Source organism: Phyllobates terribilis, unplaced genomic scaffold (genome assembly GCF_046119375.1).
Source record: "Phyllobates terribilis strain yellow unplaced genomic scaffold, ASM4611937v1 Scaffold_3__8_contigs__length_932513732, whole genome shotgun sequence".
In the NCBI taxonomy this organism is placed as follows: domain Eukaryota; kingdom Metazoa; phylum Chordata; class Amphibia; order Anura; family Dendrobatidae; genus Phyllobates; species Phyllobates terribilis.
The window spans coordinates 616841050-616868299 of NW_027362763.1; the positions used below are offsets into that span (position 1 = coordinate 616841050).

Sequence of the window (27250 nt, forward strand, 5' to 3'; positions counted from 1 at the left end):
GAAATACTCTTCACCCAGCTACCATTAAATAGAAGGGGGACTTTGGCATAGCCCTTCTCAGGCCCACTGTCACCAGACCAGGTGATTATCTCTGCTGGAACCCCAGAAAGTGTAACCAAAAGGAAAATGAGGAAACCCTGTTGTAATAGCAAAACCTAATGCTAACACTATAAACCACCAAGCACATGGAAACTGCAATAAACAGCAAACTACTTGCTTCTGTGTCCTCACACATCCCACAATACCAGAACTAGATATCACACCAGATTGGGACAGATTCTTTGCACGCATGGTTACTTCGCCTCCCGGGTCAGCACAATGGTGATGCTTGCTATCCGAGATGCGTCATACCGTACCAGCTCCATTACCAGGTGGGAGCTTGGAACTATGATTCGTAACACCATCTAACTCTTCAACAACCTACAATCTGACTTCCGTCCCCATCATTCCATTGAAACTGCCTTGAACAAAATTACTAATGACTTACAGCCAAAGCTAACAGACAATTCTGTATACTCCTCCTGCTAGACCTATCCTTTGCCTTCGACACAGTTGACCACTGCCTCCTACTACAGATCCCCTCTTCCTTTGATTTCAAAGACCTTAACCCTATCCTGGTTTTCCTCATACCTTTCCAACCACACATTTAGTGTCTCCCACTTCCACACTACCTGCTCATCCCACCCTCTCTCTGTTGGAGCCCCTCAAGGCTCCATCTTGGACATCTACTCTTCGTCATCTATACCCTTGTCCTGGGACAGCTCATAAAGTTCGATGGCTTCCACTACCACCTGCCTCTCTGCTGTGCAGAATCCTGGAGTGTCTATCAGCCTGTCAGAAAAATATTAAGAAAATATTAAGAATTTCTTCCTCCCAGACCCCTCTTAATTTCCCCTCCCCTATAGCATTGGTCAGAGGAGAAGAGTTGACAATCCACCATCTGTCTGTGTGCAAATTAACACACACATGAGAAGTGCCTTGTAAGCAAATGCTAGCACAAAGGTTGCTACCAACACAATTAAAATGCGAGTGTAGCTTCAAATGATGCAGGCCTGCGATAATTTACACCTGGATGAGGAGGAAAGCTCGTTTAGGCTTCAAACACACTCACAATTCCCAGCTGCAATATGCAGCTGGGCCGGCACCAATACAGAATATGGAATATCTAAAGTTCCATACTTCTGATAATAATGGGACCCATAATCTTAGTAGCGAGGTCAGCTAAGGAACTATGTACATAACTTTCCGTTGATGTCTGCCCCTCCAGTGAGCTGTGGCACAAAAGTACCAGAATAACAGACTGAAGGCCAGTCATGTGTGGTCTCTGGAGAAAGATAAATTCATAATAGAAAATATGGTACCACTTTCAGGCTTCTGCAACCAACCGGCGATAAGTTATCCCAGAAATTAGAGATTCTAATAAAAATATGAAGGCTGGAGCCCAGCCCACGTGATGTCAGCACAGGGGGGTGTGGGCCGGTCTCCCCCTTCAGCATAAAAGACTCCACTGAGGATGGATCAGGACTCATTGCCGGGAGTATATATCTCATATAGAAAGGGGTCACGTTTAATAACAGTCCAATTGGAGTGCCTCCCCTCCACCTATACTGAATCGTCTCAGCAATCTTTATAGTAAGTCTTCTTTAATCCTGTTTATTTTGTGTAACTGTATATTCTGTACTGTAAATGTCCCCTTTGTAAAATCCTTGTATATTTTTAATAACACTGCCTCCCTTTTGGATTAAATATGAAATGTAATAGTTCTGTTTCTTTTGTTCTGTAATCGTTCCCTGCCCCGAAGCCATATACGCTACCAGAACGCAGGCGTCTGACCCGGCCTGTATTATATTTCAAATTGGGTCGTGGTGGCAGCGAATTATACTAATTGGGCTATGGTGAAGCTGGCAGTAACCGTACGGGGGCGTATATACATATTCCATGCGTTGGAATCTGGAGGTGTATACGCTATACTCTTTCTCCTCGCTTGCCGAAAGCTATGTAGTGAGTAATCGGGGTCATGTGCGCACGAATCCCTGTGAAACCCTGACAAAGTTACGGCAGCGGTGAGATTTTGTGTGATCTCCCCGGTGTCTTCGCTGGCGTCCTTGACACAGCCATATCCTCATTCTTCTACCCCTTGCTTCCTCAAGCTCAATGTGGACAAATCTGAACTCATGATCTTTCCTCCACCTCACACATCTTCCCCACCTGATCTATCAATAAACGACATCACACTTTCACTTGTACCAGAAATCCGCTGCCTAGTAGTAACCCTTGACTGCCCTATCCTTCAAACCGCACATCCATGATCTCGTCACTTCCTGTCACCTACTTAAAAATATTTCCAGATTCCGTCCTATCCTCCATCTACTAAAATGCTTGTGCATGCTCTGTTCATCTCCTGCTTCGACTACTGCAACATCCTCTTCTGGGACCTACCTCTACTTAACTCTGCTGCCTGATTAGTTCATCTCTCTCCTTGCTATTCCTCTGCTTCCCCCCTTTGCAAATGCCTTCATTGGCTCCCAATTCCTCAGCGTATCAAGTTCAAGCTACTAACATTGACCTACAGAGCCATCCATAATTTTTCTCCTCCCTATATCTCTAAACTAATATCCCTATATCTTCCCTCACATAATCTCCGGTCCTCCCAAGACCACATTCTCTAGTCCACACTTATTTGTTCCTCACCCAATTGCCTTTAAGACTTCTCCCGAATAGCCACCATAATGGACACCCCATAGACCTCCAGTATAATGGCCACCATGTACTCACTGATTTAAAAAAAAAATACAATACTCACCTCTCCCCGTTCCCCCGCTGCTCCGGTCTCTGCAGCTTGTCTCCTCAGCAACTGCACTGTCCGGCATAGCGTGGCACGATGAAGTGACGTCATGGCGCCCCCTGCATCTACCTCGGCCTGACGCTTTCTCCTCCATCATTGCTTTCAACTGTATGGGCATCTATGATTCTGATACAGCTGAATGTGCAATGCCGGGCGCGGGGCCCAGATCACTGGCACCGACCCCCTGACTCATGGGCCCAATAGTGGCAGCGTGGTCTGCCGCTATTAACGACACGCCACTGGCTGGAGGCCCCTGGGGAGTGGGGGCTCTAGGCAAATGCCTAGTTTGCCCCACCCTAACACCGGCCCTGGTAAAAATACATGTATACATTAATGATCGTAGTAGAAATAAAATCTGAGCAGTCTGTCAACATACTCATGCAACCTAAAGGATGCACAGCAGTTCATAACAGGCAACAACCAGCAGTTTCACATTCTACCCACCTTAGACGTTAAGCAGTATACTTTATTATCCGGATCTGCTTTGTAGGAATATTAGAATCTGAAAATATATGACGAAAAACATTAAGTTTTAACAAACTCTGAGAACACCAATGTTCAATGGAGTCAGTGTTTGGTACATGATAGATAATTATGCTGAACGTTTTGATAATATGTTTTGTTTTTATTTACAGGGACTGCTTCAAAATGTTAGACTAATATTTGACTCCACAATTGAAGATATTTTAAGAAAAAAAGGTTGCCATCTAAGTCACGCAGGTACTTCTTTATAAATCCATGATCAATTTTATTAGCGAAATAATAGACATATGACAATATTCGTCTTCATTTTTTGTTTTGCAATCATCCTGAGACTATTGCAGTGGTGACAAATAATTTTTTTCTTAACTTACATACAGTATATCGAGGAAACAGATGAAAGGGTGACACTCTTATGTCCCATAAACTCTTCTTTATTGAAAAAAAGTTAAGACAAGGATTCAGGGGAGCGGGTCACCAGCAGGACTACTGGAGACCCGTTCCCCTGCTTCCATGTCTTAACTTTTTTCAATAAATAAGAGTTTTTATGGGACATAAGAGTGTCACCCTTTCATCTGTTTCTTCAATTTCACAAAGACTATTTTCCTTGGGTGGAGCACCTGTTGATCCTGAAGTCAGGAAGCTGCAATCAGTTCCACAAGGCTGCACTGATGTACGCAGGTTTGAATGGTGCGGGTGTTTTTCTTTCTATTTTGCATTACATATAGTATATAAATACCTCACCAGAATGTGAAGGCATTGAGGACATTGAGCACGGCATAAATGTAAGTGACAGATTAGAGGTAAAGACTTACTGATGATTTATCGATCAATCATGGCAGCACCACGAGAGAGGTGATCCTCCCACTAAGGACATTAAACCTACAGGCTAAAAGGATGCCTCACTCAGTTGGCTTCCTGTTCTTGATGGGGGAGCCTATACAGGCTTACCTGTGTTGTGATGATCAGAAGATTAGAAGTTTTTTTCTTCCCCGGGCCTGGCTGTCCGATTCGGGCAGGGATGCCTTCTCTACCTCGGCCTGCACAGGGTCTCAGAAAGCTGGTGGGCTCAAGGGGCCTGCTCCATGTGCGGTTGCGAGCTGAGCCGCATCCCATGCCTGAGGATGGGCGGATTTGGCATGGCTCGGGCGACGAGCGTTGCATGTGCCTCCGGGGTCCTGGATTCTCACCACAGCAATCCGGGAGTGCTTAGTGCCTGGAGAGGTATGATGACATGGCCAGGAGCGCGGCCAGTGATGTCTTCAGAGGACGGCGGTGACGCGACTATTGTCGCGCTCAGAGGGTGAATGCACCAGGGTCACACTGAAGAACTGCTGCTGGGGGGTGTCCTCGCTGTGAGGAAAGGGGGAAGTGGGAGCAGCGAAGTACGACCAGATGGTGCGCAGGGGTTATGTGACCTGGAAGTTACAGGTACCGGAAGCAGTGGCCAGTATTATAGAAGCTACCTCCACTGCTTAGATGCTTTCCAGCCCACCTGTTCCCTTGGTACGATGGAGAGGAGATTCTGATCAGCAGCAGCAACATCAGCTGCTACCTGGGAAGCCCCAAGAGCGTGTGGAGTAGCATGGCCCTCGTGGTAGTGGAGGGAGCAGCCGTACCGTGTGGAAACGTGGATCTGTAAGGAGGACCAGCCAAAGAAGCTCCAGCAGGATGGATGAATCTGCAGCCTCCATGGAGGATCCTCCGGCTGAGAAAGGTCCTTTGTGTAGTCCTTCTCTCTTGTTATTTTGCCAGGGAAAGAAGTGCGTTTATAAGTCCAAGCTCAGTACACAGACATGCACAGTACGTGGACATGCACACACGCACAGTACGCAGAAAAGCACACACACACAGTACGCACACACGCACATTACGCAGACATGCACACACGCACAGTACGCAGGCTTGCACTCACACACAGTATGCAGGCATGCACACACGCAGACATGCACACACACATGCACACGGTACGCAGACATGCACAGTACGCAGACATGCACGCGTACAGTACGCAGACACGCACAGTACACAGACATGCCCACACACACAGTACGCAGGCATGTACTAACGCACAGTACGCAGGCATGCACTCACGCATAGTATGCAGACATGCATACATGAAGACATGCACTCATACACATGCACACGGTACGCAGACATGCACATTCACAAAAATATACACAGATACGTACACATACAGGCATGCGTACATTACTGTTCAAAAGTTTGGGGTCATTTAGAAATTTCATTATTTTTGAAAGAAAAGCACATTTTTTTTCAATGAAGCTAACATTAAATGAATCGGAAATACACTGTATACATTGTTAATGTGGCAAATGACTATTTTAGCTGCAAATGTCTTGTTTTTATTGCAATATCTACATAGGTGTATAGAGGCCCATTTCTAACAACCACCACTCCAGTTTTTAATGGTACATTGTGTTTGCTTACTGTGTAAGAAGGCAAATGGATGTTTAGAAAACCCTAGAAAACCCTTGCACAAGTATGTTAGCCCAGCTGAAAACCGTTTGGCTGATTTGAGAAGCTATAAAATTGACCTTCCTTTGAGCTAGTTGAGAATCTGGAGCATTACATTTGTTTGTTCTATGAAACTCTCAAAATGGCCAGAAAAAGAGAACTTTCATGTGAAACTCGATGGTCTATTCTTGTTCTTAGAAATGAAGGCTATTCCATGCGAGAAATTGCCAAGAAACTGAAGATTTCCTACAACGGTGTGTACTACTCCCTTCAGAGGAGAGCACAAACAGGCTCTAACCAGAGTAGAAAGAGAAGTGGGAGGCCTCGCTGCACAACTGAGTGTAACATCCCTGGCGGTGTGCATGCATAGTGCTCCACCTCCCACTATGCAAGACCGCAATCTTACCTGTCAGTCCAGCCTGCAAACCTTGCTCCAGTTCATGCTGTGTGCATGTCTCTCGTCTTATTGCTTAGGGTGGCGGCCCGGTTACTTCCTGATTCTTATAGCTGCTGTGAGCGCACTCCTAATGCATCCTCAGCCTATTGTTGTGAGTCATTGGATATTTAAACCCCCTCCACCCAGAAGGAGGTGCCTGAGCAACACTAACTATCAGTGTGCTCCTTGCCTCTAAGTTGCCAGGTCTTGTCTTGTATCTTGTCTGTTTCGGCCACCCTGAGGGCTGCATACCCAGGCCTGTTATCTCTGACTTCTAGTCTGTTTCTGCCACTCTGGGGGCTGTATACCCAGGCCTGTTATCTCTGACTTCTAGTCTGTTTCCGCCACTCTGGGGGCTGTATACCCAGGCTCGTTCTTGTATCTCGTTGCAGTAGCAGTTCCTGTCTGAACTGTATCCTAGCCTGTTACCTGTTTGTCTCTATGTCCGTACCTTCCCTTTTCCTGCAGTATCTGAATCTGCACCTAATTCCAACTTGTTGTCTCTGTACTTCTGTTTGTGAGTTTTGTGTCCACTCGCTACTTCATAGTAAGTACCTTGTGTGTATCTGGCTCTGCTTGTCCCCTTTCCCTTCCTCCGTATCTACCTCCTGTGTTCTAGCCATCTTCCTGCATTTTCCAGTCTGTTCCATGTGAACAGAGCCCTGTCCTCTCTGCCTGCACCTTCAGCCCTGTTCTGCTCTGCCTTGTCCACCGCACCTGCGGTTTCGCTCCGCTCTGCTTGCTCACCGCTTCAGCGGTTTCTCTCTGCTCTGTGTAGCCCACCGCTCCGGCAGTTACTCTCTGCTCTGCCTTGCTCACCGCACCTGTGGTTTCACTCTGCTCTGCTTGCTTACCGCACCTGCAGTTTCGCTCTGCTCTGCCTTGTCCACCGCAGATGCGGTTTCGCTCCGCTTTGCTTTCTCACCGCACCAGCGGTCCCTCTCTGCTCTGCCTTGTTCACCGCTCCGGCGGTTTCGCTCTGCTCTGTCTTGTCCACCTCACCTGCGGTTTCGCTCTGCTCTGCTTGCGCACCGCTCCGGCGGTTCCTCTCTGCTCTGCCTTGTCCACCGCTCTGGCGGTTTCGCTCTGCTCTGCCTTGTCCACCGCACCTGCGGTTTCGCTCTGCTCTGCCTTGCTCACCGCACCGGCGGTTCTTCTCTGCTCTGCCTTGTCCTCCGCTCCGGCCGTTTTGCTTTGCTCTACTTGTCTACCGCATCTGCGGCTCTGTTCCTGTCTCCCAGTCTGTACTGGACCCTATCCAGCCTGCGCTCCAACCTGCTAGTACCTCCCTGTCTGCACTCCAGCGGTGATTGCCAGTATCTCCCTGTCTGCACTCCAGCCGTGCTTGCCAGTACCCACCTGTCAGCATACCAGCCGTGCTTCCCAGTGCCCACCTGTCAGCATACCAGCCGTGCTTGCCAGTACCCAACTGTCTGCATACCAGCTGTGCTTCCCAATACCCACCTGCCTGTATGCCAGTCTACCCTGCCTGTTCCTGCATTCCCCGGTGTGGGTCAACAGCTGTGACCGGGGTCTGACCTGGAGTAGCACCTGGTCCCTCTGCTCGGTTCCTCCTTGGTTCACGGAGTCGACTGAGCCGCCGTGCGACCTTGGTCGGATCGGGTTGATACTTAGTTACGCCCCTCCAGGCACTCCTCGGTTCATGGTACAGTGGGAACACTAATCACGCTCATGCCAGTCAGTCCAGGCACGAGCGTAACACTGAGCAACAAGACAAGTACATTAGAGTCTCTAGTTTGACAAATCGACGCCTCACAGCTCCTCAACTGGCAGCTTCATTAAATAGTACACGCAAAATGCCAGTGTCAACGTCTACAGTGAAGAGGGGACTCAGGGATGCTGGCCTTCAGGGCAAAGTGGCAAAGAAAAAGCCATATCTGAGACTGGCTAATAAAAGGCAAAGATTAATATGGGCAAAAGAACACAGACATTGGACAGAGGAAGATTGGAAAAAAGTTTTATGGGCATACGAATCAAAGTTTGAGGTGTTTGGATCACACAGAAGAACATTTGTGAGACGCAGAACAACAGAAAAGATGCTGGAAGAGTGCCTGACGCCATCTGTCAAGCATGGTGAAGGTAATGTGATGGTCTGGGGTTGCTTTGGTGCTGGTAAAGTGGGAGATTTGTACAAGGTAAATGGGATTTTGAATAAGGAAGGCTATCACTCCATTTTGCAACGCCATGCATTACCCTGTGGACAGTGCTTGATTGGAGCCAATTTCATCCTACAACAGGACAATGACCCAATGCACACCTCCAAATTATGCATGAACTATTTAGGGAAGAAGCAGGCTGCTGGTATTCTATTTGTAATGGAGTGGCCAGCACAGTCACCAGATCTCAACCCCATTGAGCTGTTGTGGGAGCAGCTTGACCGTATGGTACGCAAAAAGTGCCCATCAAGCCAATCCAACTTGTGGGAGGGGCTTCAGGAAGCATGTGGTGACATTTCTCAAGATTACCTTAGCAAATTAACAGCTAGACTGCCAATGGTCTGCAATGCTGTAATTGCTGCAAAGGCAGCATTCTTTGATGAAAGCAAAGTTTGAAGGAGAAAATTATTCTTTCAAATAAAAATCATTATTTCTAACCTTGTCAATGTCTGGACTATATTTTCTAATCATTTTGCAACTCATTTGATAAATAAAAGTATGAGTTTTCATGGAAAACACAAAATTGTCTGGGTGACCGCAAACTTTTGAATGGTAGTGTACATATTTAAAGACAAATGCATAAAAACACTTATAAAACAGACATAAATATATATACACAGTCATACACATCATACATGCACACACACGCAGACACTTTAGAAATATTTTTAATATGGAAAATAGGGAAGTAGGGAACAAGCCTCGCTCAACTGCCCCCAGCCTGTCTCACGTTCAGCTCCTCTGTCATGTGGCTGTGTAGTGCCGCTGGCGCCTGTTTGATGGCCGACACTCACAGACATGGCCCTGGAACACCAGGGGGGCCCACTTGCTGTTGGGGCTCGGGCCGCGCCCCCAGCTTTTGTGCAGGACCACCGGTGCAGTTAGATTGCCGTCACTTTACCAGACATGACCAGGCTCAGTACACTGTGCGGCTGTGTCTGGTAGTAATGACGCGGCAGGGGCAACATACAAGCACAATTAAAGGCGCAGCGTCAGCCCGGCCGTGTCATTATTAGCAGATACAGCACACTGCTCGCGGCCATGTCTGGTAAAGGGACAGCTATCATACAGCGCCAGCGGCCCTGCACAGATGCTGGGAGAGTTGCCCAAGTCCCGACAGCACTTGCCCGGGTGCTGACGTTGACTCTGGCCAGACTACCCAAAAATGCTCTGTCAGTCATATATTGATCATACAGTGGCATGGAGACTGTTATGCTTGCGCCTGGACTGACTGGCATGAGCGTGGTTAGTGGTCCCACTGGGCCACGACCCGAGGAGTGCCTGAAGGGCCGTGACTAGGGGCCTCACCAGATCCGACCACGAACACACGGCGGCTTAATCGACTCCGTGGTCTGAGGAGAGACGAGGGAGGTGGCCCAGGTGCTACTCCAGGTCAGACCCCGGTCACAGCTGTTGACCCACACCGGAAAATGCTGGAACGGACAGGCACGGCTGGTATGCAGACAGGTGGATACTGGCAGGCACGGCTGGTATGCAGACATGCGGGTGCTGGCAGGCACGGCTGGTATGCAGACAGGCAGGTATTGGCAGGCATGGTTGGTATGCAGACAGGCAGATACTGGCAGGTAGGAACGCAGGCTGGATAGGGACTAGTACAGACTGGGATACAGGAACAGAGCCGCAGGTGCGGTGGACAAGCAGTGTAGAACCGCAGGTGTGGAGAACAAGCAGAGCGAAACCGCAGGTGCAGTGGACAAGCAGAGTGAAACCGCAGGTACGGTGGACAAGCAGAGTAGAGCGAAACCGCAGGTGCGGTGGACAAGCAGAGCAGAGCGAAACTGCAGGTGCGGTGAACAAGCAGAGCAGAGCGAAACCGCAGAGCAGAAGGTGCAGGCAGACAGGACAGGGCTCTGTTCACATGGAACCGACTGGGAAACAGACAGATAGTTAGAACACAGCAGGTAGATATGGAGGCAGGGAGACGGGACAAACAGAACCAGATACACACAAGGTATGTACAATGAAGTAGCGAGTGGACACAAAACTCACAAACAGAAGTACAGAGACAACGAGTTTGAGTTAGGTGCAGGTTCAGACACTGCAGGAAAAGGGCAGGTACGGACATAGAGATAAACAGGTAATGGACTAGGACACAGTTCCGACAGAAACTGAACCCGGAACAAGATACAGGAACGAGCCTGGGAACTCAGCCCCCAGGGTGGCAGAAACAGACTAGAAGTCACAGATGTAACATCCCTGGCGGCATGCTGGCATGGCTTACCACCTCCCACCATGCAATACCGCCATCTTACCTATCAGTCCAGGCTGCACACTTTGCTCCAGTACCTGCTGTGTCTCTTGTCTGATTGCTTAGGGTGGCAGCGCGGTTACTGCCTGATTCTTATAGTTACTGTGTGCGCACTCCTAATGTCTCCCCAGTCTATTGCTGTGAGTCACTGGATACTTAAACCCCCTCCACCCAGTACGAGGTGCCTGAGCAACACTTTCTTACAGTGTGTTCTGTGCAACTGAGTTGCCAGGTCCTGTCCTATATATTGTCTGTTTCCCCCACCCTGGGGGCTGTATATCCAGGCCTGTTACCTGTATCTGTGACTTCTAGTCTGTTCTGCCTCCCTGGGGGCTGATTTCCCAGGCTCGTTCCTGTATCTTGTTCCTGGTTCAGTTCCTGTCTGAACTGTGTCCTAGCCCGTTACCTGTTTGTCTCTATGTCCGAACCTTCCCTTTTCCTGCAGTGTCTGAACCTGCACCTAACTCCAACTCATTGTCTCTGTACTTCTGTTTGTGAGTTTTGTATCCACTCGCTACTTCATAATAAGTACCTTGTGTGTATCTGGTTCTGCTTGTCCCCTCTCCCTACCTCCGTATCTACCTCCTGTGTTCTAACTATCTTCCTGTATTTTCCAGTCTGTTCCATGTGAACATAGCCCTGTCCTGCCTGCCTGCACCTTCTGCTATTTTCTGCTCTGCATGTCCACTGCAGCTGCGGTTTCGCTTTGCTCTGCTTGTCCACCACATCTGCGGTTTCACTCTGCTCTGCATGTCCACCGCATTTGCGGTTTTGCTCTGCATGTCCACCGCATTTGCGGTTTTGCTCTGCTCTGCTTGTCCACCGCATTTGCGGTTTTGCTCTGCTCTGCTTGTCCACCGCATCTGTAGTTTCGCTCTGCTCTGCTTGTCCACCGAATCTGCGGTTTCGCTCTCCCCTGCTTGTCCACTGCATCTGCGGTTTCGCTCTCCTCTGTTTGTCCACCGCATCTGCGGTTTTGCTCTGCTCTGCTTGTCCACCGCATCTGCGGTTTTGCTCTGCTCTGCTTGTCCACCGCATCTGCGGTTTCGCTCTGCTCTGCTTGTCCACCGCATCTGCGGTTTTGCTCTGCTCTGCTTGTCCACCGCATCTGTAGTTTCGCTCTGCTCTGCTTGTCCACCGAATCTGCGGTTTCGCTCTCCTCTGCTTGTCCACTGCATCTGCGGTTTTGCTCTCCTCTGTTTGTCCACCGCATCTGCGGTTTTGCTCTGCTCTGCTTGTCCACCGCATCTGCGGTTTTGCTCTGCTCTGCTTGTCCACCGCATCTGCGGTTTCGCTCTGCTCTGCTTGTCCACCGCATCTGCGGTTTCGCTCTCCTCTGCTTGTCCACCGCATCTGCGGTTTCGCTCTGCTCTACTTGTCCACCGCATCTGCGGTTTCGCTCTGCTCTGCTTGTCCACCGCACCTGTGGTTTCGCTCTCCTCTGCTTGCTCACCGCACCTGCGGTTTCGCTCTGCTCTGCTTGTTCACCGCACCTGCGGTTTCACTCTCCTCTGCTTGTTCACCGCACCTGCGGTTTCACTCTGCTCTGCTAGTTCACCGCACCTGTGGCTTCGCTCTGCTCTGCTAGTTCACCGCACCTGCGGTTTTCGCTCTGCTCTGCTTGTTCACTGTACTTGCGGTTTCGCTCTGCTCTGCTTGTTCACCGCACCTGCGGTTTCGCTCTCCTCTGCTTGTCCACCTCATCTGCGGTTTCGCTCTGCTCTACTTGTCCACCACATCTGCGGTTTCGCTCTGCTCTGCTTGTCTACCGCACCTGTGGTTTCGCTCTCCTCTGCTTGCTCACCGCATGTGCGGTTTCGCTCTGCTCTGCTTGTTCACCGCACCTGCGGTTTCGCTCTCCTCTGCTTGTTCACCTCACCTGCGGTTTCACTCTGCTCTGCTTGTTCAACGCACCTGCGGTTTCGCTCTGCTCTGCTAGTTCACCGCACCTGCGGTTTCGCTCTGCTCTGCTTGTTCACTGGACTTGTGGTTTCGCTCTGCTCTGCTTGTTCACCGCACCTGCGGTTTCGCTCTCCTCTGCTTGTCCACCTCATCTGCGGTTTCGCTCTGCTCTACTTGTCCACCACATCTGCGGTTTCGCTCTGCTCTGCTTGTCTACCGCACCTGTGGTTTCGCTCTCCTCTTCTTGCTCACCGCACCTGCGGTTTCGCTCTGCTCTGCTTGTTCAACGCACCTGCGGTTTCGCTCTGCTCTGCTAGTTCACCGCACCTGCGGTTTCGCTCTGCTCTGCTTGTTCACTGGACTTGCGGTTTCGCTCTGCTCTGCTTGTTCACCGCACCTGCGGTTTCGCTCTCCTCTGCTTGTTCACCTCACCTGCGGTTTCACTCTGCTCTGCTTGTTCAATGCACCTGCGGTTTCGCTCTCCTCTGCTTGTTCACCGCACCTGCGGTTTCGCTCTGCTTTGCTTGTTCACCGCACCTGGGTTTCACTCTGCTCTGCTAGTTCACCGCACCTGCGGTTTCGCTCTGCTCTGCTAGTTCATCGCACCTGCGGTTTTGCTCTGCTCTGCTTGTTCACTGGACTTGCGGTTTCGCTCTGCTCTGCTTGTTCACCGCACCTGCGGTTTCGCTCTCCTCTGCTTGTTCACCGCACCTGCGGTTTCGCTCTGCTCTGCTTGTTCACTGCACCTGCTGTTTCGCTCTGCTCTGGTTGTTCACCGCGCTTGCGGTTTCGCTATGCTCTGCTTGTTCACACACCTGCTTTTTCTCTCTGCTCTGCTTGTTCACCGCACCTGCGATTTCGCTCCGCTCTGCTTGTCCACCGCACCCGGGGTTCTGTTCCTGTATCCCAGTCTGTACTGGTCCCTATCCAGCCTGCGTTCATACCTGCCAGTATCTGCCTGTCTGAATACCAGCCATGCCTGCCAGTACCCGCCTGTCTGCATACCAACCGTGTCTGCCAGTACCCACCTGTCTGCATACCAGCTGTGCCTGCCCATTCCTGTATTCCCTGGTGTGGGTCAACAGCTGTGACCGGGGTCTGACCTGGAGTAGCACCTGGTCCCTCTGCTCGGTTCCTCCCTGGTTGACGGAGTCGACTGAGCCGCCGTGCGACTTTGGTCGGACCGAGTTGATACTTAGTCACACCCCTCCAGGCACTCCTCGGTTCATGGTCCAGTGGGATCACTAACCACGCTCATGCCAGTCAGTCCGGGCGTGAGTGTAACAACAGATACAGGTAACGGGCCTGGGTATACAGCCCCCAGGGTGGCGGAACAGACTAAAAGTCACAGATACAGGTAACAGGCCTGGGTATACAGCCCCCAGGGTGGCGGAAACAGACAAGATAAAGGACAGGACCTGGCAACTCAGTTGCACAGAACACACTGAAAGAAAGTGTTGCTCAGGCACCTCCTACTGGGTGGAGGGGGTTTAAGTATCCAATGACTCACAGCAATAGGCTGGGGACAAATTAGGAGTGCGCACACTGTAACTTGAAGAATCAGGCAGTAACCGTGCCGCCGCCCTAAGCAATCAGACAAGAGACATGCACACAGCAAGTACTGGAGCAAAGTGTGCAGCCTGGACTGATAGGTAAGTTGGCGGTCTTGCATGGTGGGAGATGGTAAGCCATGCCAGCATGCCGCCACGGATGTTACAGAGACCCCTAACTTTTCTTCAGGCTTAAAGTCTCTTGTTAAGACTTAGATCAACAAAACCCTCTCTAGAAAAGGAAAACAGAAGAGTGGAATACGGAGGTTTTTATGGCTAAAGTGTTAGCCAAGAGATATCCAGGCCAGATCAAGGCTATGTTCCATCCCTTGTGAGGGAGAGTATCTCTTCTGCCCTGCCAGGGATGAAATCCTCGAAAAAAAATGCTGAGGACATAAAAAAGAGGTTCCCTACGGTATCCATGCCTACGTATAGGTGATTCTTCCAGAAGAGGCGTTTGTCCGCAGAAGACCTGTTAAGGATCAGGACAAGTATGATCGCAGAGGTAAAGGTAGATGACTTTTTGTTCGGGTCCTCCTCTCAGGGGTCCCAAGAATTGGGTCACTGTTGCTTAGCCCAGGTAAGAGGAAGGCTTTCCTCCTTCTTCCCCACCTGGGAATAAATTTCAGCCAGTAGCTGGATCCTCAGCCTGAGTAGATAAGGTCTGAGGTTAGATTTATGGTGACCCACTTTTGTTCCTCCCCGAGAGAACAGTTAGCTTTCCAGTCGGAAGTCCAGGACTTGATCCAGTAAGCTGTCCTACTTGAAGTTCCAGAGTCAGAAAGAGGGAAGGTTGGGGTTTTACTCCCCACTCTTTCTAGTAACCAAACCAGATGGCTCTCTCAGGACTATTATTAAGCTGAAGGCCTTGAATAGGTTCCTGAAAGTACAAACGTATAAGATGGAGTCTATAAAGTCAGCAATAAAGTTGCTTTTTACTGACTGATACATGGCGGTCCTGGATTTAAAAGATCAAAAATACCTCAGGGTGGCAGTAGTTTTCGATGGAGTGGTTTGACATTTCCAATACACGACCTGTAAGGATCTGAATCATGTATCTGTTCTGTCCGGTTTTTGCCCTTATCCAAAATGGAGCTGCATGTACCTGTGCTGCCCTTATCCAAGATGGAGATGCATGTACCTGTTCTGTTTGGTTCTGCCCTTATCCAAAATAGAGTTGACAGCCTCGGGGGCCATCTTGTTTCCTGTCTGATATCTCCTGTTTCCTGTTTGCTATATATATAAAGAGACTCTGGCCAACTATACTTTGCTTGTGTATCTTGTATCTTACCTGCTGCCAAGCTTGAAGGACTTGCATCATGCCTGTTGCTTCTCTACATTGGGATTCCCCACCTGTTACCTGCCTGCCGTTTATCTGGACTTTCATCTGTGTGCAAAGACCCGCTCTGCATCCACCTGCAGTTCAGCCTGCTCTCTGCAAGGAGCCTGGTCCGGGCTGAGGATCTCGTGGACTGTGCGTTTCTGGACCTGGGACATCTATCAGTTGGTACTGACATCTCAACCGTTTCCAGAGACTGTTTACTGATCGCTTATTGCCTATACCTGCCTGCTATAATATATGCTTGCCTGCTTCAATATATCCTGTTAATACGATATATCGTGTTTGTCTTCACTCCGACCCACGCTATCGATCTTCATAAGTATAAAGTATATAGCTGACATGACCCTTCCATTTGGCCTAGCTATAGCCCCTAGGGTGTTCACAAAGGTAGTAGTAGAAGTCATGGCCCATCTCTGGGAAAGGGATGTCTTAATCATCCCATCCCTCATCTGGATGATTTCCTGGTAGTAGGAAATTCTATCTACCAATGTAATGACCACCCTAGGGGGCCTGGGTTGGTTGTTGAATATGCAAAAATTCAGATTGGTACCCGTGAAAGCTCAGCAATTTCTCGGGATCATACTGGATTCTGAGAGACAGGAATCTCGCATCATGGTTTCCAAAATAAAAAAGATCCAATACCAGGTGAAAGAAGCTATAGGAGCCCCCTTTATGCCTCTTAGAAGAGCGATGTCTTTAGTTGGTACTTTAATTTCCCGGATTTACGGGTGCAGTTCCATTCCAGGGTTCTGCAATGGGATGTGTTACACAATGAATCTTCCATTAAAGGGCGTTTGGAGGGTAAAATGACAATGTCACCAGGGTCAATACAATCCCTTTGGTGGTGGTTAAAAGAATCAAACATGTCCAGGGGGGTTCCCTGGGTGGTAAATGTCACTTGAGTAATCCCCATGAATGCGAGTCCCACAGGGTGGGGGACCCATCTAGGTAGAGACCTAATCCAAGGGGTTTGGACAAGGGGTTAGAAAGTACTCTCTTCCAATGCTAAAGAGTTGTTAGCGCTAGAGCGAGCAGTAAGCGGCTTCCTTCTATCCTTACAGGACCAAATCGTCAAGGTTCTATCGGACAATTGTGTATCTGTGGCCTGCATAAACCATCAAGGAGTCTAGTCTCTAGTTGTTTAAAAAAAGATTTGTTCCCTGCATTGGGGCATATATGTTGTAGATAGAGAAAAACCCCTCCGGCGTAGATATTATTAGGTGGGCCAGTCTACCATCACTGTCTGTTTGTTGGCTAATGATTTGGTGTGTGTAATGTTTATTAATGAGGATTAGGACCCCTGCCCTTCTGTCCACTGAATGGGAACCATAGACACTACCCACCCACAGCTTCTTCTGGAAGGTGTGTTTCCTGTAGGAGGGCTATGTCAGGTTTTAGGCGTTTTAAATGACGAAGGATTTTCATGCGTTTTTGCGGGGATCTCAGACCTTTAACATTCCAAGTCACAATAGTCCTATTAAGAGTTGAAGTAGATAAGTATAACTGGAGAGACAATCATTTGGCGATGATGGCATGTAGTTAGATTACATAAAAGAAAGCAAAAACGAACAAGAAAACAGACATAGAATTCAGCCTTATATACTAAATTTGAACAGAATTTACATATACAGTACAGACCAAAAGTTTGGACACACCTTCTCATTTAAAGATTTTTCTGTATTTTCTTGACTATGAAAATTGTACATTCACACTGAAGGCATCAAAACTATGAATTAACACATGTGGAATTATATACTTAACAAAAAAGTGTGAAACAACTGAAAATATGTCTTATATTCTAGGTTCTTCAAAGTAGCCACCTTTTGCTTTGATGACTGCTTTGCACACTCTTGGCATTCTCTTGATGAGCTTCAAGAGGTAGTCACCAGAAATGGTCTTCCAACAATCTTGAAGGAGTTCCCAGAGATGCTTAGCACTTGTTGGCCCTTTTGCCTTCACTCTGCGGTCTAGCTCACCCCAAACCATCTCGATTGGGTTCAGGTCTGGTGACTGTGGAGGCCAGGTCATCTGGCGTAACACCCCATCACTCTCCTCCTTGGTCAAATAGTCCTGACGAAGCCATTTCCGGGCGAAACGCGCGTTGAGGCTGCCAGGCATCCCCAGCATCTTACCCCACGCTTTCGTAGACTCTACCAATAATGACTCAAGGTAATGGAAACCATATAATTTTATTGACTTGATGACATGGACATTTTCAAAAGGTCATCTCTGAACCTATAATCCACTATTGCCGGTTATATATGTTCCATGTTGTGTTTCCATCGTATCATTGGTAGATCTGAGATTACCTGGCATGGTTTTTGCCAGGACTTTCTATCATCATACTATCTAGTTGACAGCCTATATTTACACCTGTTATATATTGTAAGCTGCTTTTAGGGATGTTAGTCTCTGAGCAGGGTGTTCTTTTCTTACCCTGCCTTTTCTAGCTGTCCTCTCCCCTCCCTATCTGTTTTTTCACTTTTTTATCGCTATTGTGTAATTAAATTTATATTGTGTAATAAAAGTTATATATTTTTGATTCAAACCCCTTTCGTGTCAGTTTGGGATTATCTACAGGATAATAGAGGTAATTACTTACAGTAAAGGGGTCCTTTCTCCCCTCTTGTTTCACTTCTTTTTCCCAAAGTGAACTTTTTTTGGTGTTAAATAGCCCTTACACAGCCTGGAGGTGTGTTTGGGGTCATTGTCCTGTTGAAAAATAAATGATGGTCCAACTAAACGCAAACCGGATGGAATAGCATGCCGCTGCAAGATGCTGTGGTAGCCATGCTGGTTCAGTATGCCTTCAATTTTGAATAAATCCCCAACAGTGTCACCAGCAAAGCACCCCCACACCATCACACCTCCTCCTCCATGCTTGACGGTGGGAACCAGGCATGTAGAGTCCATCCGTTCACCTTTTCTGCGTCGCACAAAGACACGGTGGTTGGAACCAAAGATCTCAAATTTGGACTCATCAGACCAAAGCACAGATTTCCACTGGTCTAATGTCCATTCCTTGTGTTCTTTAGCCCAAACAAGTCTCTTCTGCTTGTTGCCTGTCCTTAGCAGTGGTTTCCTAGCAGCTATTTTACCATGAAGGCCTGCTGCACAAAGTCTCCTCTTAACAGTTGTTGAAGAGATGTGTCTGCTTCTAGAACTCTGTGTGGCATTGACCTGGTTTCTAATCTGAGCTGCTGTTAACCTGCGATTTCTGAGGCTGGTGACTCGGATAAATTTATCCTCAGAAGCAGAGGTGACTCTTGGTCTTCCTTTCCTGGGGCGGTCCTCATGTGAGCCAGTTTCTTTGTAGCGCTTGATGGTTTTTGCAATTGCACTTGGGGACACTTTCAAAGTTTTCCCAATTTTTCGCACTGACTGACCCTCATTTCTTAAAGTAATGATGGCCACTCGTTTTTCTTTACTTAGCTGCTTTTTTCTTGCCATAATACAAATTCTAACAGTCTATTCAGTAGCACTATCAGCTGTGTATCCACCAGACTTCTGCACAACACAACTGATGCACAATTTTCATAGTCATGAAAATAAAGAAAAATCTTTAAATGAGAAGGTGTGTCCAAACTTTTGGTCTGTTCTGTATAACACAACATATTAGTCCCAGCAAGAGCGGGAACATTTTGCTTCAACTCGCCGTGAAGGACCTTTTTCCTGGGCTTCACTTCTGCCCCACTATGTGTATATAACTACTAGTAATTCCGTCCTTTCCATTATGTTATATTTCTTTTCTTTCCTTTGTCCATGCTTTCACCTCACCCTCACCTCTCCCCCTTCCACCAAATGCAATATATCAACAAAGCCCCAAAAATTCGGAGATGAAGGGGGCGAAAGTCCCGATAATAATATGACGAATAAGACGACAGTCTACCTCAGTATGTCTGCAAGGAAGGAAAATCATTTCTTATTTAACTTTACTTGTCACATTTTTATTAGTTTTCTGTTCTCCTTTGCCAGTTCGTAGTTCTTTCTGGGGTCTGTGAGTAGTGGGACCCATTGTCCATTTGTGAGGGTCGTTTTAGGTTGGGCACAACAGCTTGTTGACAAAGACCTCCGTCTTGTCAGGTGAAATAAATTCCCGGAAGGATCCATCTGAATCTTTCAATCGTAATGTGGCTGGCTATCGGAGTTGGAAGCGGATTTTTTCTTTATGGATTCTGGTGAAAATGGGGCAGAAAGCCTTGCTTTTTCTGGTTACCTCCATGGAATAGTCTTCAAAAAACAAGACTTTATGACCCTGGATGATCAGTGGGTGGTTTAGCTGTTTATATGCCCGTATGATGTCTGTTATGATCTGCAACATGTACTAAGGAAAGAAAGGGGAAAACTGTCCCTACAGTAAGACTAAGCTGAATCCCTATGATGTAGCGGGCTGCCTGTTCCTAGCGAACAGACCCGCCTAAGTCCTCTTCTAGTCTGAACGAAGACCTATAGCATAAGGGGAGGGGTCCCTAAAAGAGCTAAGGACTGGAACAAAAATGGGACACCTCCTAAACAGAGAAGTTGTTGCAGAACACAAAAGACAAACTGACAAAAAGGTACTAGAGGTCCCAGAAGGACCAAGCGAACTGACAGAGATAGGCGCTGAAGTACCTGGCTAGAGAAACAGTCAAACAACACAGAAGTCCAGCATAGCCAAAAGGGCGGAGCTGGAATATAAAGGTAGGTGGTCACGTGACCGCAAAACACAAGATGGAAAAAACAAACAGGAGGGTTCTAACAATGTCCGCTTTATCATTATAATCCATGAATTTCATGTTGACCTGAAGTGGTCTGGATGCATCCCGGATTGTGGAGGCAGAAGGTGGAGGGCCAATCCTGTGCACCCTCTCTACCTTTTTACCCTCTGGTAGCTTTAGAGCTCTCGGAACGTCGTTTTCGCATAGTGACTTCAGGGTGCTCTGAGTGTATGATTCCGGTAGCCCCACTAGACATAGATTGCTCCTCCAGGAACGGTTTTCTAAGTCATCCATACGGTCCCTCAAAATCCGGTTTTCGTGGGCAATTATCTGTCATACTGCTGTGGTCATCTTTTAAGTCGTCCTTTATAGTTGAAATACGTGCTTCCAACTCAGTCAACTGTTCGGCTTGTTCATCCTGCCTGTCCTGTAGAACTTTTAAGGCAGAGTTAAGCGTAGATTGGATTATAGCTTTAATTTCCGGTAGTAATTTAGCCGTGACCTCAGCTGCTAGATCGGAAGGATTCACTTGTGTCTCCCACTTTTTTGACATAGAGGATGTAGCATCGGCGTCTCTGCCCCCTGGCAGGCAGAGACGCCGTCCCCCTTACCGCTGCAGTCCTGCTCCGGTGTCTTCCGGCCTCCCTGCAGCTGCTGCTGGTGCTCGCAGCTTCCCTGGCTTTGTGCTTAGGGCGCGTGCGCGCGATCCCTCCCTCTTAAAGGGGCCATATGCGCCGTCCTAAAAAGTCCCCGGTCAATGGCCGGTGGACTTTCCCTATATAAGGCACCTCCTCCAATATGGAGGTGCCCTTGCAAGGTTGTTCCTCTGTGATACTTACTTTGCTTCAGCCCTCAGGTCCTCTGCAAATCAGTCCTGTCCGCCAGTCTGATCTTCAGTCCAGTCCGCCAGTCTGACTACTTTCCAGCCCGACAGTCTGCCTACAGTCCAGCCCACCAGTCTGTCTATGGGCTCTGCCCGCCAGCTTGCCTGGAAGCACCTGCCTGTTACCTGCCGTGCCCGCCAGCCTGCTTACCTGGAATCACCTGCCTGTTACCTGCCGTGCCCGCCAGCCTGCTTACCTGGAAGCACCTGCCAGTTACCTGCCTTGCCCACCTGCCTGCTTACCTGGAAGCACCTGCCTGTTATCTCTTGTGCCCACCAGCTTGCCTACCCGGAGCACCAGTCTGGCTATCAGCCGAATCAGCCTGCCTGACTACCTGGACGACCCGTTAGCCCGCCTGCCATGCTCTTCCGCTCTACCAGTCAGTTCCTGCCTTCTGACCCGTGGGAGTCGCCTGCTCTCATACAAGGTCGGTCCCAGAGTGGCACCTGGTCCCTCTGCTCGGTCCCTCCCTGGTTCACGGAGTTGACTGAGCCGCTGTGCGACCTTGGTCAGGCCGAGTAGATACTTAGTCACGCCCCTTTTGTCCAGCCTTGCACCGCAGCACAGAGGTTCCACCACCCGGATCTGTAACAGAGGAACAGGGTAATTTAAGGTTAAGGTCTGACTCCTACCTCCCTTCTGTTTGGGAGAGTTGCTCATCTTGATCAAGAATAGGAGCCATCTGGGGGGAGCAGGAGTCGTCGATGTGGCGGGAAGAGATCGGCTGCTTTTGCCCACTACATAAGAGATAGCGGTACATACAAGCAGGTGTTATTTTGTAGAGAATGTCTTTAGTTCAATATCAACTACTGTAGCTAGGAGGGTGTAGAAATCGAGAGTCAGGCTTCTGAATGAAATTGATGGAGGGAGAGCATAAGTGGTATATCAAGGTTCACTTGGTCAGCGCCTGAACCGAAGACTCACAGATATATCATTTGTCTCTGTTTTGTCTCCTGTTTAGAGAGAGAAAAGGTACCCAAAGCAGGTTGTCTATTGTCTGGGTATACCTTTAGTTGCATTGTCTAGATCAGTGTTTCCCAAACCTCATCCTCACGGACCCCCACAGGTCATGTTTTCAGGATCTCCTTAGTATTACACAGGTGATTGAAGTATCATCAAGGCATCAGGAATTCTCTCACCTGTGCAATATTAAGGAGATCCTGAAAACACGGTCTGTGGGGGTCCGTGAGGATGGGGTTTGGGAAACACTGGTCTTGATCAATATAATGATCGCTTACAGGATTATTTCCTAGAGTGGTTACTTTTTCAAATGTCCATTAGATGGCGGTGGCGTGTAATTCTAGATGAAAGTGTTCATAAAGCAATGAGAGGAAATGAGAGGTGGAACTGGCACTGAAGCGCTGTTTAATCAAATGTCCAGCAGGTGGCTGTGGCACGTAAGATTAGGTGGTTATGTAGAACTGTGATGTCGTACTAATATTAATCTTGAGAAATTAATAGAATTTTGTTTTATATGGCGTTGTCCAGGTCTCTTTAGGAGGAGCACAACTAGTAGAATGGAGAAAAAGTTGTCTGTTTGTGGAGATACAAGGCTAATCTTCTGGGAGTTAAATGCTGTATTTATTATAAAGATGGAGTCAGCTTTCTTCATAAAGCAGTTACAGGGCAGTTTGGCGCCCCCCCCCAAAAAAAAAGACTAATACGTCCACTATTGTGGGAAGGCTGTGTGTCCACTATGCATTTTTTAAGCGTTTCCGCAGCGGCAATTCCGCTGCAGAAACGCTTAAAAAACGCTTGGTAGAAGGCCTGCCATGTTCCCCAATGATAATCCGCATGTGCTGTGCACATGCTGCGGAAATTTCCACTGCGGATTATCATTGCGGAAAAAAACGCAGCACTTCCAATTATTTTGCAGAAGCGCTGCGTTTTCGCCGCCATTGACTTGCATTGGAACGCATGTAATCCGCATCACTGCATCTGTACATGCGGATTCCATGCGTTACAATGTGCGGATGATACCCGGGTGTGGGGGACAGGAGACTCTCCTCCAGACCCAGGTACCATAGAACCTGTAAAAAAAAGAATAAAATAAAAAATAAATATTATACTTACCTTCTGATGGCCCCCGGTGTCCTTGTCTCGGCTTGCCGGCTGCTCACGGTAGACTGAAGGACCTGTGGTGATGTCATTTAGTCATGTGACAGGTCACGCGACTGCTGATGTCTTCAGGTCCTTTAATCTACCACGAGCTGCCGGCAAGCCAAGACAAGGATACCAGGGGCCATCAGAAGGTAAGTATAATATTTATTTTTTACCATTCTTTCAGTCACACTATATAAATCCATGCCGATTGCATGGATTTATATAGTGTGACCAAGTTGTCACAAGCACTTTCCAAGTGATGCTAAAATCGCTTGGAAAGCGTTTGTCAACCCGCATGCGGAAATGCAAAAGAAGAACGCTTCACATCCTCATGTCCCTGGCAGGAAAAACGCATGTACAATCCGCATGTACAATCCGCATATACAATCCGCATGTACAATCCGCATGTACAATCCGAATGTACAATCCGCATGTTTTTTTTCTGCCAGGGAGATGCAGAAACGCTCAGGAAAAAATCCGGAGCATTTCTGCATCGTGGGCACATAGCCTAATAGTGATTTATGAGGAAGAAGGAGGGGGGAAGCACCTTGGGAGTTTGTATGTTTAAGAGGTGAGAGCTCCTTATCTTGTCTCCTCCAGAGCTATGAGCTATTGGTCACAGTCCCCTGCAGCTTATATGATCTCCTGCACGCAGCAGCTGCTCATCGCCTGACACTCTCCTCTCTCCTCTGTCAGCCTCCGAAGTTGAAGCAAACTCCCGGTAAGTCTCTGGAGCTTTCCCTCGGTAGCAGGAGGGGGAAGTGGAGTGGGAGAGCAGACACCCAGCTGTACTACAGTTCTGGAGCCCCTTCTCCTACCTTTCCACCCACGCCGTGCACTCCTTTTCCTCCTTTCACAGGGTCGGGTCGTCTCTTCTTCCTTCGTGCTTCTCCTGCTTTGCTTCAGACTTTGTCCCCGGATTCAATCAAGTCTGCTCAGTTTTGAGGGAAGCAGGCCGGGACAGCTGCAGGCTTTACTGCCCAGTATCTTTCTAGGCCCACATGTCTTCTCCACACCGCATCTCCAAGAATCCCTCAGGTCCAGCGTCTCACAAGGAGACCTTTATGGAATCAGAGTACTGGGAGGTGGGAGAGGGGTCTCTTATGGGTATTTTGAGGCCAATATAGTAAAAAAGAAGGAAAAGGGTAGGTTTTTCAGAGACTTAGGGACAGGAGCTTTGTTACTGCACGTCCTCTCCTGCTCGTGCCTGGGAAATGTTTTTTGTTTCATTTTTCATTTGTTTATGAACAACCATGTTCATATACAGTATAATAATGCAACAGGTATTCAAATAAAACACTTAAATTAGCTAAAAATCAAGACTTTAATAGGTCCCGTCAAAAATGACAAGAACATTATAAGTGTATAGTAGACCCGAACAGGACAGCACAGTTAAATAAATGTGATCGTAATCGTACTGAGCCAAAGAATATAGCTGTCTTATCACTTTTACCACACTGTGAGCGGCATAAGAAAAAACAATTCCTGGATTGCTGTTTCTTGGTCATTCTGCCTCCCAAAAATGGAATAGAAAGTAGAAATGTTATGTTCTCGAAAAAGGTACCAATAAAAATGCCAATTTATTCCCTTATCACTGATACCGCACGAGGAACGGCGTAAAAAATAGAATTAATTGTTCCCCTGCTGTGGATTTACTCATTCTGCCTCAGAGAGATCACAGTAAGGCTCAACTTACATTTATCCTGCGCTCTATGCTGAGCACTTCACCGGGGTTTCCATGTAAGTTTCTGAAATGGTTGATTCATTCAAAACCCCCGGTGGAAGATTGCCTATAATGAGGCAGACGGAGACACTGTAGACGCCGACTGGCATATGATCTCGCAGTGTCTGTCTTTTTAATCGTGCATAAAAGTGCCGTCAGCCACAGTTCTGAGTCTAGAGTAACTCTGCTGCCTCATTATAGTGAATGGATCCTTCATGGGTTTCATCTGAACAACTTCATTCAGAGATTTAGATGGAAACCCCGACACGCCAGGGCCTCTTCCAGTGGGTCATCGCATCCGCAAACCATAACAGCAAAATTTGCTCTACAATATGGTTCTCCTTCACTTCTGAGCTTTTCACTGTGCCTGGAAAATAGTTCCTGATTACATGTAGCGAAAATGAGGAAATTTCCAGCTTAGAAGTGTTTAAGATAAACAATGGGATAAAAACTCAATCCCACATAATTAACATCGGGAGGGAATATAGTATTAATGTCACAAACGCGTTTCAGATATTCAATCCTTGTTCATTGCATATCCCTAACTAAATTTTGGCATCTTATGTCATTTCCTCCTACATCACCTGACCAAGACCGCCAATCATATAACAAGTAAAAACTCACTTACAAAAACCTTTAAATCAGTAAAGATTAACAATGAAAGAAATAATACATCTTATTCATAATGGTATATTATGTCAGATTTCAAATTAATACCTTTTGGTGCTCTGCTATCCAATTCATATATCCACCAGCTCTCACCGTTTAATAATTTTCTACGATGGTTTCCGCCCCCCACCGGTCTATTTACTTTTTCAATACCCATTATCTTACAATCCCTAGTATCTCCATTATGCTAAGTGCTAAAATGTCTCGAGGCTGCTGAGCATCCCGTTATCATTTTTTTAGCTGCTTAGCTGCATCATTCAAATGTCGTCTAATCCTCTGAAGGCAATTGTCTATGCTGTGAAGATACCAGATGTGCATCATTTGAAACAACGGATACTGGAAGCCGGTGCTAGCATTTCTTCTGCGGTGTTGCTATCAGTGTGTCAAGAGTGGGAGAAGAGGGTTGCATTGACAATCCAACATAATGGGCAGCACTTTGAACACATTTTATAAGTGGTGCTAAGCTTGTAAATAACTCATGAAAGAATAAAGTTACGTTAAAACCAAGCACACCGTTGTGTTTCTTATGAAATTCTCAATAAGCTTGATGTGTCACATGACCCTCTTCCCATTGATAAAAATAAAGTTGGATTCAAAATGGCTGACTTCAAAATGGCCGCCATGGTCACAACCCATCTGGAAAAGTTTCCCCCCTCCCATATACTAATGTGCCACAAACAGGAAGTTGATATCACCAACCATTCCCATTTTATTTAGGTGTATCCTTATAAATGGCCCACCCTGTAGTTGTGCAGCCTATATATTGTAAATTACATTTAACACATGCTATGATGTAAACTAAATAGGTGGAATTACAATTAATATAGCTTTTATATTATAAGTTTTACTGGTGGTGAAAGACGTAAAGGTTTTACTGTTCTCCGCATGTCTGCAGCAACTACATATTTTGTGGCCACATTTATAGAAACCTTTTGTAAATAACCATGTCTCAGATTTTTCTCCAACCTTCTCTAAAATAGGCTAGGTGACAAACTTCCACCAAATGTTGGTGCTCTTTTTGCTTAGAACCTAATTGGTTCTTTAAGATCTTCCTCAATTTCTCATCTTGGTATAGTATGGGTAGATGTTTATTTATAATATTCATTATTTCTGAATATTCCGTTACAAATGTAACTCTATTATTCCCTTCTCTATTTCCATTGTCCCTTACTTTATCCTTCAATATTTTTGACCTGGGTATATCCTCAACTATTTTCTGTGCTCTTTTTAACATCCATTTTGTGTAACTCGTTCATTTAGTCTATTTAGAACCTTCTGCGACTCCTGTGTAAATTCAGTTTGTATTGTTGTATTCCTCTTTGTCCGAATTAATTCTCCCACTTGTATGTTTTTTATTACCTGCTTTTGAAGGCAAGAGGTCGCTAGAAGGGTAGAATTAATTGTAGTATCCTTCCTATATGGAAAAATTGAAATATTAGTTTGGTTATTATTATTTAGAGTAATGTCTAAATAATCAATTACATTGTTCTCCATTCTATATGTAAATTTTAAATTTAAGTTGTTGTTATTTATATACTCCAGAAAATCCCCTACCAATTCCGGGGATCCCTCTCATATCAGGAGGAGGTCATCCAAATATCTACCATGCTACCTGATATGGGAGGAAAAGGGGATAAAATCTGAAAAAATGAACAATTCCTCCCAGTAAAACATATATATATTCGCTATCGATGG

At 47.2% G+C, this 27250-nt stretch overlaps 1 protein-coding gene across 3 annotated transcripts in view; it reads left to right on the forward strand.

Moving 5' to 3' along the window:
* THBS2 (thrombospondin 2) overlaps positions 1 to 27250 on the forward strand; it is a 1066666-nt gene that overhangs the window by 269962 nt on the left and 769454 nt on the right. For all 3 annotated transcript variants that reach the window (XM_073671497.1, XM_073671496.1, XM_073671498.1), the window contains one exon: positions 3481 to 3565. In XM_073671497.1, the coding sequence (XP_073527598.1) occupies positions 3481 to 3565 (85 nt within the window). The remainder of the gene's footprint in view (positions 1 to 3480; positions 3566 to 27250) is intronic.